At 42.4% G+C, this 16,325-nt stretch overlaps 1 protein-coding gene across 1 annotated transcript in view; it reads left to right on the top strand.

Annotated features, from left to right (window-relative positions):
• The window catches only part of LOC149453932 (A.superbus venom factor 2-like), a 290,293-nt gene that overhangs the window by 128,597 nt on the left and 145,371 nt on the right, over positions 1-16,325 (top strand). Inside the window, exons 25-28 of the mRNA XM_089688005.1 lie at positions 2,770-2,929; positions 7,544-7,645; positions 13,652-13,796; positions 15,472-15,635. Coding sequence (XP_089544131.1) covers positions 2,770-2,929; positions 7,544-7,645; positions 13,652-13,796; positions 15,472-15,635 — 571 coding nt within the window. The remainder of the gene's footprint in view (positions 1-2,769; positions 2,930-7,543; positions 7,646-13,651; positions 13,797-15,471; positions 15,636-16,325) is intronic.

Below are 16,325 nucleotides of genomic sequence, written 5' to 3' on the forward strand. Positions count from 1 at the left end.
TCTGTTATTTTGAAAGTGTAAATGATGGAAATAAAATCAAAATTTTGTTGAAATATAATTAGAGTGTCTAATCTGTAATTTGATGCCTTTTGGAGAATTTTCCATCTTTCCTTGGCTTCTTTATGCACATTAATACAAATTTCTAGCTGGGGTGCCCAAACTTTTGATCCCCACTGTATGTCACTTTAAATGGTGGTTTTTTGTTTATTTATTTAATATCACCGATATGGAATTCAATTATATTTATTAGAGTTTTTTACATTATTGATCTCATTTTTATAATATATTTATTAATATTGTTCAATAATTAATTGTAGCACAGAGGTTTTTTATTTTTATTTTATTTTAATTTATTTTATATTATTATGGAATAATATATTCACATTATTTATTATTTAGCACAGTAGTGCATGATATGCACGGTTAAAATATTCCAAACTTTTTAGTAAGTGGAGCGCGACACAATCAATAATTTATTAGTTTATTTTCACACAGTATTATGAGTATGTGTATTTGTGTTGAAGCACCATCATTATTTTAGGAGTTAGCTATTTATAAATTTTGCACATACCACTATAGTAGCTCACAAGTACACTTTATTATAATTTAGAGTCAGAGTAAGAACTTTAGCTGTCAGTTTATAAAATTCTGAAGTGTAACGGTCCACGGGCTTTGCCATTGACCAATGAGGCTATCGCTGAATGAATATCCAATGACGAGATTGGGACATTAAGTGAAGTCAGGGCGGTTGAGTCTACTTGTGGGAGGGTGGGATGATCCAAAAATGCTCGGGCTTGTGTCAGGTCTATCGGGTCAGGACCGTAAAATTGAGCGTATAATCGTTCTAGAATGCAAATTATCTCCTCAGTAGTATAATGAAGGGAGCCCTGAGAATCTTTCAAAGCTGTGAACTGGGTAGGTGAAAACATTTTTTTGCTGATGTGATCAAGTAATTTGCCTAGTTTGTTACCGAATTTGTGATATTGTAGGTCATAGGTGTATTTTAAATGATAGAGACAGCATATCAACCAAAAATCCAGAACAAACACGATACAAATGTTATAAATTGAGTTGCAGTTCAGTGAGTAAAATAATGTTTTGATGACAAGAAAAATATGACTTAGTGGAGAAACCCTTGTTGGCAAGCACAGAGGTAAGACGTTTCTTGCAGTTGGTCACCAGGTTTGCACACATCTCAAAAGGGATTTTAGTCCACTATTTTTTACAGAGCTTCTCTAAATCCTTAAGGTTTCTCGGCTGTTGCTTAGGAACTCAAAGGTTTAGCTTTCTCCTTAAATTTTCTATAGGATTAAGGTCTGGAGACTGGCTAGGCCACTCTATGACCTTAATATGCTTCTTCTTAAGCCACTCCTTTGTTGCCTTGGCAGCATGTTTTGGGTCATTGTCATGCTGGAACACCCATCCACAAACCATCTTCAGTGTTCTGGATGAGGGAAGGAGGTTCTCATCCAAGATTTTACAGTACATGGCCCCATCCATTGGCCCCTCAATGTAGTAATGTTGGCCTGTACCTTTAGCAGAGAAACAGGCCTTAATGTTTCCACCTCCATGCTTGACTGTAGGGATGGTGTTCTTAGGGTAATAGTCAGCATTTTTCTTCCTACAAACACGGTGAGTCGAGTTAATGCCAAAGAGCTCAATTTTTGACTCGTCTGACCACAACACTTTCTCCCAATCCTTCTCTGAATCATTTACAGTAGATTTTCACTGGTAAACTTTAGATGGACCTGTGCATGTGCCTTCTTGAGGGGAACCATGTGGGATTTTTGTGTATTGTGTTACCAGAGGTTTGTTTGGTAACTGTGGTCCCAACATTCTTGAGATCATTCACAAGCTCCTCCCGTGAAGTTCTGGGCTGATCCCTCGCTTTTCTCATGATCATCCTTACTCCACAAATCGAAAACTTGCATGGAGCTCCAGACCAAGGGCGAGTGATGGTTATTTCATATTTCTTCCATTTACAAATATTCACTACAACAGTTGTCTCCTTCTCACCAAGCTTCTTGTTGATGGTCTTGTAGCCAATTCCAGCCTTGTGCAGGTCTGCAATCTTGTCACTAACGTCCTTTGACAGCTCTTTGGTCTTGCCCATGATGGTGAGGTTTGAGTGGAAGAAAGAGATTCTGTGGACAGGTGTCTTTTATACACATAACAAGTTGTCGTTAGGAGCACCTTCTTAAATTGACAGGACTAATCTGTGTACCACATGAGCACATAGCCAGTCTGTGGGAACCAGAATTATTATTGGTTGGTAGGAGATCAAATACTTATTTTAATCACTGAACTGTAACTCAATTTCTAACATTTGTGTTGTGTGTTTTTTTGTATTGATATTCTGTCTCTAGCACTTAAAATACACTTATGATAAAAATTATAGACCCTTCATTTCTTTGTAAGTGAGGAAACGTATACAAAAATATGCTGGTATCAGATAACATGATTTCCACCACTCTATCTATCTATCTATCTATCTATCTATCTATCTATCTATCTATCTATCTATCTCTATCTCTATCTCTCTCTATCTTTATCTATCTATCTATCTATCTATCTATCTATCTATCTATCTATCTATCTATCTATCTATCTATCTATCTCTATATCTATCTATCTCTATATCTATCTATCTCTATATCTATCTATCTCTATATCTATCTATCTCTATATCTATCTCTCTATCTATCTCTATATCTATCTATCTATCTATCTATCTATCTATCAGAACTGATTGTTACATATTTTTCACAGGCTCACTGCTTATGTTATCAAGATATTTTACTTGGCTGATAACGTTTCAGAAGTCCACAAGCACATATCCTGTAGCTCTATTAGGTGGCTGCTGCTACATAAACAGATGGCTGATGGATCGTTTCAAGAATCCACTCCAATTTCCAAACAGGAAATGATGGTAGGAATTGAAATCACCTCATTTGACAAACATACAGGAACATGATAGAACATTGGATGGATGGGTGGATGAACGAATGGGTGGCTGGATTGATGAATGTCTGATTAAAGGATAGATGGATGGATGGACAGACATATCATTAGATGGGCAGACAATGGATGGAAGGAAAGATGGAAAGATAGGTGGATAATGGGTGGGTGAATGGAAGGAAGGGTGGAAGGATTGCTAGACAATGGATGGGTGGAAGGAAAAATGGAATTCTGGGCTAGCAGCCATAAAATTGTGGTATTTGCCAGAAAAGGATTCTGTAAATTTGTTTTTCATATGGGAAAACGCATACATACTTCAACCTGTTCAATACGTCTGTTCAATACGTCTGGGATTTCATTCAAATAGCAAGTCTAGATGAAATCTTAAGGGCTTTCAAATGACTTCAGTTGACTTAAAGATGGCAAGAAAGAACAATTTTCTAGGAACATTTGAATGAAAATGTAAAGTGATATTAAAGGGATTTTTAAAAATAACAAACATGTCATACTTACCTGCTCTGTACAGTGGTTTTGCACAGAGCAGCCCCAAACCTCCTATTCTCAGGTCCCCTGCCGGTGCTTCTAGTTCCTCCCTCCTACCAAGTGCCCCCAAAACAAGCTGCTTGCTATGGGGTCACCTGAGCAGACTTGCTCCCCAGTTGCTGCTCTGCTTGTCCATTCACACACAGAGCTGTGGCTTGGCTCTCTCTCCTCATTGGTTTATTGGCTGTGATTGACAACAGCAGGAGGCAATGGCTCCCACTGCTGTCTCAGCCAATGAGGAGGGAGAGTCCCTGAAGAACAGAGGCTCTTGTGCACATTGCTGGGTCACAATGGGGGCTCACGTAAGTCTTAGGGGGGCTGGTGCACACAGACGGTTTTTTTACCTTCATGCAAAGAATTCATGAAAGTAAAAAACCTTGAGCCTTTACAACCACTTTAGAGTGGTAGTAAAGTCATTTTGGTATATTTTTACCTACAGGTATGCTTATAATAAAGCTCACCTGTAGGTAAAATAAATATCTCCTAAATGTGTACAGTTTAGGAGATATTCTATGGAGCAGCAGTGATACCGGCGCATGTACTCTGAAGGAACAGCATAACCATGCCTTTTCTTCAGAGCTGTGTGCCGTGTCTGAAATTCTCACATGCATGTGCAGGAGTGACCTCAATGGTGGCTCGGCCATTTACACAGCCACAGCCCACAAACCCAGGAGGAAGACTGGGTGAAGACGGAAGCCTTCTGCAGCGGTGACAGCACGTCGCTGGAGGGCTTCTTTCTAAGGTAAGGCTTTCATAATGTGCTAGTATGTGCTAGTTTTTTTTTTTGTCAAGTTTACTACCACTTTAACCGGTTCCCGTCTGGCCAATATCACAAAGGCGGCCGGGCGAGCAGCTCGTCCCTCCAGGTGGACACCATATGGCGTCCTTTCAGGCACGCGCAGTGCTTTGCGGCGCGATCTGTCACCGGCCGTGTAACTCGGACACAGCCGATGACAGATCTGTGTACCGACCCCGTTTCCAGTACCATGTGAACTGCTGTGACCAATCACACCATCCATTGTATACAAGTGTGGCTAAGCTGTGAATGGTCACAGCGATCACATGCACAAGTTGGGCTAATCACAGGCCAGCTGTGTCATGTGATTAGCCGTGGCCAAATCACAGTTAGCACAAAAAAAAAACCCTGAATGAATCGGACATTCAGGTAAATGTTTTCTTATAGCAAAGTAATTCTTTGCTATAAGCAAATTGTGTAAAAAAAAAAAAAAATACTGATTACTATGGTAACATTATACTACTTTGGTCATAGTGAAATATGAAAAAAAAAATCTTAAAGAGAAAAAAATGTAATAAATTAAAACTAATAAAAAATATTTTAAAAAATTATTTTTTTTTGTACTGTCACCAGTAGGTGTCCCTGATCACCTCCATGCCAGTTATATGATGACGCTGTACTGCACTGGTGACAGTATGAAAGAAGAAAATGGTGAAAAATTATGACAAAAAAATTACAACTTCAAAAAACACGCCATGCCTCTTATGAAATACGTAGGACTGTCTACTTTGCAAAAAGGGATCATTTGGGGGATATCTGTACTGTTCTGACATTTGGGGGATATCTGTACTGTCCTGACATTTGGGGGATATCTGTACTGTCCTAACATTTGGGGGATATCTGTACTGTCCTGACATTTGCGGGGATATCTGTACTGTCCTAACATTTGGGGGATATCTGTACTGTCCTGACATTTGGGGGATATCTGTACTGTCCTAACATTTGGGGGATATCTGTACTGTTCTGACATTTGGGGGATATATGTACTGTCCTGACATTTGGGGGATATCTGTACTGTCCGGACATTTGGGGGATATCTGTACTGTTGTGACATTTGAGGGATATCTGTACTGTTGTGACATTTGAGGGATATCTGTACTGTTGTGACATTTGGGGGATATATGTACTGTCCTGACATTTGGGGGATATCTGTACTGTCCGGACATTTGGGGGATATCTGTACTGTTGTGACATTTGGGGGATATCTGTACTGTTGTGACATTTGAGGGATATCTGTACTGTTGTGACATTTGGGGGATATCTGTACTGTTGTGACATTTGAGGGATATCTGTACTGTTGTGACATTTGGGGGATATCTGTACTGTCCGGACATTTGGGGGATATCTGTACTGTTGTGACATTTGGGGGATATCTGTACTGTTGTGACATTTGAGGGATATCTGTACTGTTGTGACATTTGGGGGATATATGTACTGTCCTGACATTTGGGGGATATCTGTACTGTCCGGACATTTGGGGGATATCTGTACTGTTGTGACATTTGGGGGATATCTGTACTGTTGTGACATTTGAGGGATATCTGTACTGTTGTGACATTTGGGGGATATCTGTACTGTTGTGACATTTGAGGGATATCTGTACTGTTGTGACATTTGGGGGATATCTGTACTGTCCGGACATTTGGGGGATATCTGTACTGTTGTGACATTTGGGGGATATCTGTACTGTTGTGACATTTGAGGGATATCTGTACTGTTGTGACATTTGGGGGATATATGTACTGTCCTGACATTTGGGGGATATCTGTACTGTCCGGACATTTGGGGGATATCTGTACTGTTGTGACATTTGGGGGATATCTGTACTGTTGTGACATTTGAGGGATATCTGTACTGTTGTGACATTTGGGGGATATCTGTACTGTTGTGACATTTGAGGGATATCTGTACTGTTGTGACATTTGAGGGATATCTGTACTGTTCTGACATTTGGGGGATATCTGTACTGTCCTGACATTCTTGGACCTCAAGAAATTAGATTGGCTGTCTATACATCAGGATTGATCAATATTCAGATCTATACCATAGTTTGGGAACTCTATAACTTTCCTACAAACTAAATAATACATCCTAATTTGGGTTATTTTCACCAAAGACATGTAGCAGAATACATCTCGGCCTAAATTTATGAAGAACAATTATTTATTTGCAAACTTTTATAACAAACAAAGAAAAAAATGTGTTTTGTTTTTTTTCTAAATATTCAGTCTTTTTTTGTTAATTTAGCAAAAAATAAAAATCCCAGTGTTGCTTAAATACCACCAAAAGAAAGCTCTAGTTGTGTGAAGAAAATGAAAAAATTTTAGTTTGGGTACAGTGTTGTATGACCGCGCAATTGTCATTCAAAGTGTGAGAGCGCTGAAACCTGAAAAATGGCCTAGGCAAGAAGGGGTAAAAGAGCCCGGTATGGAGGAGGCTAATCATGTATGATCAGATTTACAGATCATCATCAGTGCCTACCTCTAAAGGAATTGACAAATTACTGTCATAGCCATAGTCACACACACACTATAAGAAAAAACAGAAAAAAAAAATAAATGCAAGTTTCTTGTAACAGATTTTGATTTGGTTTGATAATATAACATTTTGGTGACTCATTGGGTTTGATTTATTAACCCTTTGAGGACCATAAGATTACGGAACGCCAAAAGAATCAATTTTTTGTTTTTAAAGTTCGTACACTTCAGTTGCTGTAACTAAGCCATTTCATGAAATAATTGGCAAAAAGCTAGATCCATTTGTTGTTTGTTGATAAAAACTAATATTTTGACTCAAACCAAAAAAAAAAAAGAGTTTTAAGTTCTTAATCAGATGATAAAGGCAATTAAAAACATGGGACAAATACGTCCCTTGATCCTCAAAGGCAAATCATGTTTGCAGAGAATACCCATTAACTTGCTAGGAGATAAAAAAAAACTGCATTTTTGCTTGCACACGATTGGATGATGAAAGTCAGCATTGTTTCAGCTCATTCACTAAGCTTCCTCGGGAGATAATTCCCTTAAAAAGAGAAACGTCATTGCCAAGTGAACAGTCTATTTGCCTTTAGTAAAGTAAGCACATTGTGATCAGGTTCATCTAAAGAGGATTCTACTACAGATCTCAGGGGACAGTAGGATTAAGGAAAAAGGCAAATCATTAAATTTGCAAACGTTCTTGATTTTCTAGGATATTTATGTATATTTGGCTTTTATGTGTCTTGCTTATGTTTTCTGTTTTGTCTAGGGTGGAAACAAGGGGACCAGCAATGAACTGAAGACTACGCTGACAGCTTTTGTTCTTGTGACCATTCTGGAAAGCCAAACGTTATGTGCCGATCATATTCCTGTAGGTGACCACAAGATTCCTTTTCACCACACTTTTACCTCATGCAATTTTGTCTCTTCATTTTCTTGTATTTTTTTAACGTGTTAAAGAATAGGCAGTGTAATTACCTTTCCAGTGCCTCATATTTGAAACATGACCACTTCACTGCTCTCCATCCACTGCAAGTATTCCACCCGTCAGCTGATCACGTATCTGCTTTCTTTGCTGCATGCAATGGTTCCTCTTGTTGGCATGTATGTCTGTAAGGGAACTTGTGATTGGCTGGCTGTTGGCACCAAACCTCCAAGCTCTCGCCCTGCTTCAATGCCCTGGGATGAGGCTGTGGCCGCGTTCAGTTGAAATCAACCTTAAGGCAGGCCACTTACTTAGGGATGAATCATGCATTGCTAGTCCTAGTAAAACATGTTGTTCCGTGTCACTGCACACATTAACTGTGAACTGTCACATTTAGGAGGGACACTGCTGAGCCTATGCCCTCTCCACCTGTTCAGTGTATGTCTGTCACCTCACTCCCAGTGACAGAATGAGGTCCCACCAAGCACCTAGCGTGGCTCTCATGCATGCTCACAGAATGAGGTCCCACCGAGCTCCTAGCGTGGACCTCATGCATGCTCACAGAATGAGGTCCCACCAAGTACCCAGCGTGGACCTCATGCATGCTCACAGAATGAGGTCCCACCAAGCACCCAGCATGGACCTCATGCATGCTAACAGAATGAGGTCCCACCAAGCACCCAGCATGGACCTCATGCATGCTAACAGAATAAGGTCCCACCAAGCACCCAGCATGGATCTCATGCATGCTCACAGAATGAGGTCTCACCAAGCCCCTAGCGTGGACCTCATGCATGCTCACAGAATGAGGTCCCACCAAGCACCCAGCATGGACCTCATGCATGCTAACAGAATGAGGTCCCACCAAGCACCCAGCATGGACCTCATGCATGCTAACAGAATAAGGTCCCACCAAGCACCCAGCATAGATCTCATGCATGCTCACAGAATGAGGTCCCACCAAGCACCCAGCATGGACCTCATGCATGCTCACAGAATGAGGTCCCACCGAGCTTCTAGAGTGGACCTCATGCATGCTCACAGAATGAGGTCCCACCAAGCACCTAGCGTGGATCTCATGCATGCTCACAGAATGAGGTCCCACCAAGCACCTAGCGTGGATATCATGCATGCTCACAGAATGAGGTCCCACCAAGCACCTAGCGTGGACCTCATGCATGCTCACAGAATGAGGTCCCACCAAGCACACAGCGTGGACCTCATGCATGCTCACAGAATGAGGTCCCACCAAGCACCCAGCGTGGACCTCATGCATGCTCACAGAATGAGGTCCCACCAAGCACCCAGCATGGACCTCATGCATGCTCACAGAATGAGGTCCCACCAAGCACCCAGCGTGGACCTCATGCATGCTCACAAAATGTGGACCTCTTGCATGCTCACAGAATGAGGTCCCACCAAGCACCCAGCATGGATCTCATGCATGCTCACAGAATGAGGTCCCACCAAGCACCTAGCGTGGACCTCATGCATGCTCATAGAATGAGGTCCCACCAAGCACCCAGCGTGGACCTCATGCATGCTCACAGAATAAGGTCCCACCGAGCTTCTAGAGTGGACCTCATGCATGCTCACAGAATGAGGTCCCACCAAGCACCTAGCGTGGATCTCATGCATGCTCACAGAATGAGGTCCCACCAAGCACCTAGCGTGGATCTCATGCATGCTCACAGAATGAGGCCCCACCAAGCACCTAGCATGGACCTCATGCATGCTCACAGAATGAGGTCCCACCAAGCACCCAGCGTGGACCTCATGCATGCTCACAGAATGAGGTCCCACCAAGCACCCAGCGTGGACCTCATTCATGTGTGCTCACACTTAACTCCTCATGCTCCCTTCCATTCGTACCATGAGGCCAGGCTGAGGGTCTGGTCCTGGTTGCTATGGGAAACTGACCGTTGGGGAGGGTGTCCGATCACAGACACCCCCCCCCTGCTACCAGAGGACACCTCACCTTACCCAGGTACCATGCTTCATGACAGGCTGCTTTTTGCTTGACTCAGGACCTTGATTACCCATGGCAACTACTCTCAGCCTTACTGGTGCTGAGTTAACCTCTCGTTGTAAACTTACCTCCTACCCCATATGTGCTTTAACTGACCCCATGGCCGTCCTAATAACATCATGGGCCTCTGAGCAAAGTAATGCACTGGGGTCCCTCCAGCCTGCCCCAATTTACTTACAAGAAATAAAGTGTAAAACATTAACAGAATTAAATATATATTTATTAGCATTTTCAGTAAAATGTATTTTAATCAATAAACAAAAATGTGATAAATCAAATATTAATCAACACAAAGGATACAGGACTGGGGTTGGGGGATGAAGCAAAAGGGCACAGTCTATCTGGTCTCCCCGGACCCTGCATTCACTATATCTGGTCTCCCTGGACCCTGCATTCACTATATCTGGTCTCCCCGGACCCTGCATTCACTATATCTGGTCTCCCCGGACCCTGAATTCACTATATCTGGTCTCCCAGGACCCTGCATTCACTATATCTGGTCTCCCCGGACCTTGCATTCTCTATATCTGGTCTCCCAGGACCCTGCATTTACTATATCTGGTCTCCCCAGGACCCTGCATTCACTATATCTGGTCTCCCCGGACCCTGCATTCACTATATCTGGTCTCCCCGGACCCTGCATTCACTATATCTGGTCTCCCCGGACCCTGAATTCACTATATCTGGTCTCCCAGGACCCTGCATTCACTATATCTGGTCTCCTCGGACCCTGAATTCACTATATCTGGTCTCCCAGGACCCTGCATTCACTATATCTGGTCTCCCCGGACCCTGCATTCTCTATATCTGGTCTCCCAGGACCCTGCATTTACTATATCTGGTCTCCCCGGACCCTGAATTCACTATATCTGGTCTCCCAGGACCCTGCATTCACTATATCTGGTCTCCCCGGACCCTGCATTCTCTATATCTGGTCTCCCAGGACCCTGCATTTACTATATCTGGTCTCCCCAGGACCCTGCATTCACTATATCTGGTCTCCCCGGACCATGCATTCACTATATCCGGTCTCCCTGGACCCTGCATTCACTATATCTGGTCTCCCCGGACCCTGCATTCACTATATCCGGTCTCCCTGGACCCTGCATTCACTATATCTGGTCTCCACGGACCCTGCATTCACTATATCTGGTCTCCCCGGACCCTGCATTCACTATATCTGGTCTCCCTGGACCCTGCATTCACTATATCTGGTCTCCCCGGACCCTGCATTCACTATATCTGGTCTCCCCGGACCCTGCATTCACTATATCTGGTCTCCCCAGGACCCTGCATTCACTATATCTGGTCTCCCCGGACCCTGCATCCACTATATCTGGTCTCCCCGGACCCTGCATTCACTATATCTGGTCTCCCCGGATCCTGCATTCACTATATCTGGTCTCTCACAGTACACAGAACATGGAAATGCAATAATTATTTTAGTAAATATAAACTGCTAAATACCTTTTCTCATCAGAAGTTAGAGCAGTCTTGTGACTTCTATCAGTGTCCGGCAGAGCACTGGTTACAGCTTGTAGGAGGAGTTTTCATTTTGCTCTAGGAAGATGCAGAACCCCTGACCTCTGTCTGGACAATGCTGATTGGCTCTGTGCTAATCACATGCTCTCTCACAAGAAAAAAAAAAACCTCTCTAGCAATTTACTCCAAACTGAGCATGTGCAGAGTGACTCCACACGATATGTCTCATCAGGAGAAACGAGGGGGACACTGAAAGAAGGGGAGGATAATAGAAGTCAGGAACTCACAGCCTTTTTACACCATGCAGAGGATTAACCCCTTAGGTTCCACAGTGAGTATAACAAGCATGCTTTACTGCATATACAGACTGATTGTACTGTTGTGGGTTTAGTAACACTGAAGGCCATCTTCTCTTAGTGTATCTCTCTCATTCCCAGGGTCATTAGTATTCACTGTGACTTGGCTATTGGGCTCTATGTATTCTGCTCTGGCCTAAAGGGACTTGTGCATCCCACTCTTAGTCCAGCTAAACTATGTTCCCGGTCCACTTACACCATGTTTAGTGAGACAGGGCGACTACAGCTGACTCTTCTGAGCATAGGAATATCTCACCATTTCCTTCTGCCCTGTCCAGGGCCTCTGTTAGCTGACTACATCTGCAGGTGGGTTGTTTGGCTCCCATGCCCCGACTGCACTAGTCTCCTCCCAACCTGGCATATACACGGGCACTACCTCCACCCAGTACATCACTACATGAAGGTTTTGTCTAAAAGGGACCTAACACCCAGTTACACTATTCCCTTTTACAACACATTATTTTGGGACAGAGCCACCTAGTGGCAGACTAGTTAACTACACCTGCTTACATGTCCTGTAGTGATATATGAGCTGTTGAAGGAACATCAGGGCAAACATTTACATACCTGGCAGTGTAGAATACCTGCAGCAGCTGGAATGGATTGAAACAATGGCATTTCAAGACACAAGTCTGTGGTATTTTATTTTTTAATTACATGTACTTATACAATTGCAAGAAAAAGTATGTGAACCCCTTGGGATTACGTGGAGTTTTGCATGAATTGGGCATAAAATGTGCTCTGAACGTCATCTAAGTCACAACAATAGAAGAACACAGTCTGCTGAACATAATACTACACAAACATTAGATGTTGCCATGGTTTAATTGCACATAACATGTAAACATTCACAGTGCAGGGAGGAAAAAGTATGTGAACCTTTGGACTTAATAACTGGTTGACCCTCCTTTGGCAGCAATAACCTCAACCAAACGTTTCCTGTAGTTGCAGATCAGACCTGCACAACGATCTGGAGTCATTTTGGACCACTCCTCTTCACAAAACTGTTTCAGTGTAGCAATATTCTTGGGATGTCTGGTGTGAATCGCTCTCTTAAGGTCATGCCACAGCATTTCAATCGGGTTGAGGTCAGGACTCTGACTGGGACACTCCAGAAGGCGTATTCTGTGCTGTTGCAGCCATTGTTTTGTTGAATTACTTGTATGCTTTGGGTCATTGTCCTGTTGCATCACTCCCAAGGGGTTCACATACTTTTTCTTGCAACTGTATATATTGGTTACATCTTTTTTCTGTAAATATTTCTACTGCACCCTTTTGACCTTTTAGTAATAAATCTTACTTTCTGAAAGTGTTGAACTGTTTCTATAGCTCTTGAATGTGACTTACGATTCCCTGCAGCTGGAGAGCGCTACGGTGAGTGTTTAACCCTCTGTATAACCTGTCTGTGGAGATAGCGGAATACCGACGATTAATCAATCATCCTAGTGTATTGCTGAGTTTCCTCTTTCTCTGTACAAAAAGGAGGTGGTGGCAGTGTGAAGGGTTAATTGCTTAATTAACCTGACCCAGTAACAAGTGCTCCCAGGCTGCAGGTGCGTCGATCGTGGTCCAATTAGCTGGAAAATCGGTGTGCAGGGTGTAGCATTGTTACGCACGTGACATCGCAGTTTTAGATTGGCTAGTACTTCGGTCACGAGTTTGGTGAGAAGGGCTGGGGTCTGACGACGCGATCGCCACAATATAGTGCCATCAATTTACGCAGCGCTTTACATATATATTGTACATTAACATCAGTCCCTAACCCTCAAGGGGTGTACAATATAAGGTCCCTAACTTACATTCATGAAGGTTCCTCCGGGTACTCCGGTTTCCTCCCCCACTCCAAAGACATGCTGGTAGGTTAATTGGCTCCTGTCTAAATTGTCCCTAGTATGTGTATGTATGAATGTGAGTTAGGGACCTTAGATTGTACACCCCTTGAGGGTTAGGGACTGATGTGAATGTACAATATATATGTAAAGAGCTGCGTAAATTGACAATGCTATATAAGTACCTGAAATATATATATTACATGAACTGATGTTTGAATGTTCCTCATGCTGTCTGTATTCTTACTCTCCCCAGTTTAGTTCAATTGAAAAGACTTTGACATTTCTGATTACGGCCTATCCCTCTCTGAAAAATCCATATTCTGTTGCTATCACATCTTATGCTCTGGCCTTAGCTAGAGGACTTCAGGACACCAACAAATTGATGGCTGCATCTACAGGTACGTGCTGCTGCTACTCCACAAGTAAATTCTATTCATGAGACATGAAGAGTAAGAATGAGTTCAGATGTTCTGAATCATCAATATTACAATATTTACTGTACAGCATGTGCTGTTTTACATGCCATTTTATGCACTGACATACCTTCTTAGGCCCAGTCTGTTTGGACAGTATCTGCTGACTTGGCACGATCCACAGACAGCTTAACTCTTAAATACAACACATAAGTGGAATCCAATGCTAATTAAGATAGAATGTTTGGATGTTTATCAAGTCTTTTGAAGAGTAAGAAGACAATGGGGGAGATTTACTAAAACTGGTAGACTTAGAATCTATGGTTTCTTCCATGTTTCCACAGTCAATGTTAGCTATTTGCAGAGACAGGGTTTAGGAAAGTCACAGGGGGTGCAGCTGTGCATAGTAACCAATCAGCTTCTAAGTTTTCTTTGTCAAAGCTTAATTGAACAAGCTGAATTTAGAAGCTGATTGGTTACTATGCACAGCTGCACCCCCTATGACTTTCCTAAACCCTGTCTCTGCAAATAGCTAACATTGGCTGTGGAAACATGGAAGAAACTATACAAAAAATGGCCACTGCCCCAGTCTATAACTGGCTTTTGCAGCAAGGACAAATGAACAGGCAACGCATTTCAAAAGAAAAAGAGAGAAAAGAAAGTTCCTGGTCAACTTGCCAGCCAGCTTGGCAACAACCGAATTAACCTGTCTAACAGTATGCGTTAAAATAGGGGTTTAGTTAGCACACATTTGCAAATACATACGTAAGCCACAGAGCCACGTTATGGCACCCCAATATTCTGTGGTCCTAACTCTCCAATTGTAAGAGCCCCCCATAGTAGAGGCACATGTATTTAATGGATAGATCAAGGGCAGGTGAACCTGAGGGAGGCCACCCCTCTTCAAGTACAAAAAATGGCCATTGCCCCAGTCTAACTGGCTTTTGCAGCAAAGACAAATGAATAGGCAACGCATGTCAAAAGAAACTAGAAAGAAAAGAAACTGGAAGAAACTAGGAGGGTCTAGCAAGGACTGAGCTAACTTGCACTAAATAAGAGGGGAGGACGGGATGGGGGGGGGGGATTAATCACATAGTAAACAAGTTGTAGTTAAAGATCAATAATAATTTCAAGCAGTTCAATAAAATACAGAAAAATTACATAAAAGTGGGGCAGAACAGTATTTGTATATTTTATTCCCATCTTGAGAGATTCTTTAAGTTACAAAAAGTTTTAGTTACGCTGATTGAAATACTACTTTTAAAAATAAATAAATAAAATAAAATTGTATTTTTATACACAGTATATATGATTTTTTATCATATTCTTTGATTTATTAGGCTCATTATTGATACAGTGCAACAAGGGTGTGCTATAACTACTGATAAGAGGTCATTGTACAAAAGTTAACTCAGAGAAGAAATCTTATTGGTTATCCCGGGTTATTTCATTCTAAACATTGCTGTTTGTCTAACTGCATAAACTGATTTAAGGACTTCAATGGCAGCTGCCGCAAAGACATGATTTCTGTACAGCACCTACCCTCAGTTCTGTGTTCGAGAGCATGTGTACATGGCATTATTACTATATTTAATGGGAGCAGCAGATCAACTTTGTACCAACCATTATGTTTTTTTTTTTTCTTTTTGAATGATTACAGGTAACTATTGGAACGACCCAAACTCTCGCTTTGTATCCATTGAGGCAACATCTTATGCCCTCCTCGCACTAATAAAAATGGAGCAATGGAATTCCATTGGTCGCATTGCTCAGTGGCTTTTAGAGCAAAATTTCTATGGAGGCACCACTGGAGACACCACCCAAGTGAGTGTATTTCAATGTATTTCAATTCATCTCCCTACTGGACCACCAAGAAGGGGAAGAGAAGAGGAAAACATGCAGGCATAAAAGACGCGGCTACGGGACGTAACATCTTAGTGGAGTTATTCCCCCTTTATAAGACTCCTTAACTCTAGGTTCACATCTGTGCGGGTGGTGCCGCTGCGGATCCGCACGAAAATCAGCACCACAGAGAAATGCGGACCCGTGGGCGGGTGCCAATAATTCTAATGGCACGCCGCCTGCACTGGAAAACGCAATTGTACTGGGAACCGAGGTTCCCGTACAAGCTGCATTTTCCAAAGAAGTGCAGGGACTTCTTCCCTGCGTGTCACGGCACAGGAGTCCATTCAAATGAATGGGCTTTCATGCCCGTGCAAAACACGGCCCGCACATATGTGAACCAGGGGTTAAAGTAGCAGCAGTGCGCCAATGTTGAGTACTGATGCGTCTGGTTTCTGCAAGTTTATTTATTTTTTTCAGGTACTTTTATAGCTCTGTTAATTTGTGCAGTGCTTTACATATATATTGTACATTCACATCAGTCCCTAACCCTCAAGGGGCGTACAATCTAAGGCCCCTAACTCACATTCATACATACATATACTAGGGCCAATTTAGACAGGATCCAATTAACCTACCAGCATGTCTTTGGAGTGTGGGAGGAAACCAGAG

The sequence above is a fragment of the Staurois parvus genome, unplaced genomic scaffold (genome assembly GCF_062004578.1).
Source record: "Staurois parvus isolate SC_StPar_1 unplaced genomic scaffold, SC_StPar_1.0 ptg000444l, whole genome shotgun sequence".
NCBI classification, from domain to species: Eukaryota; Metazoa; Chordata; class Amphibia; order Anura; family Ranidae; genus Staurois; species Staurois parvus.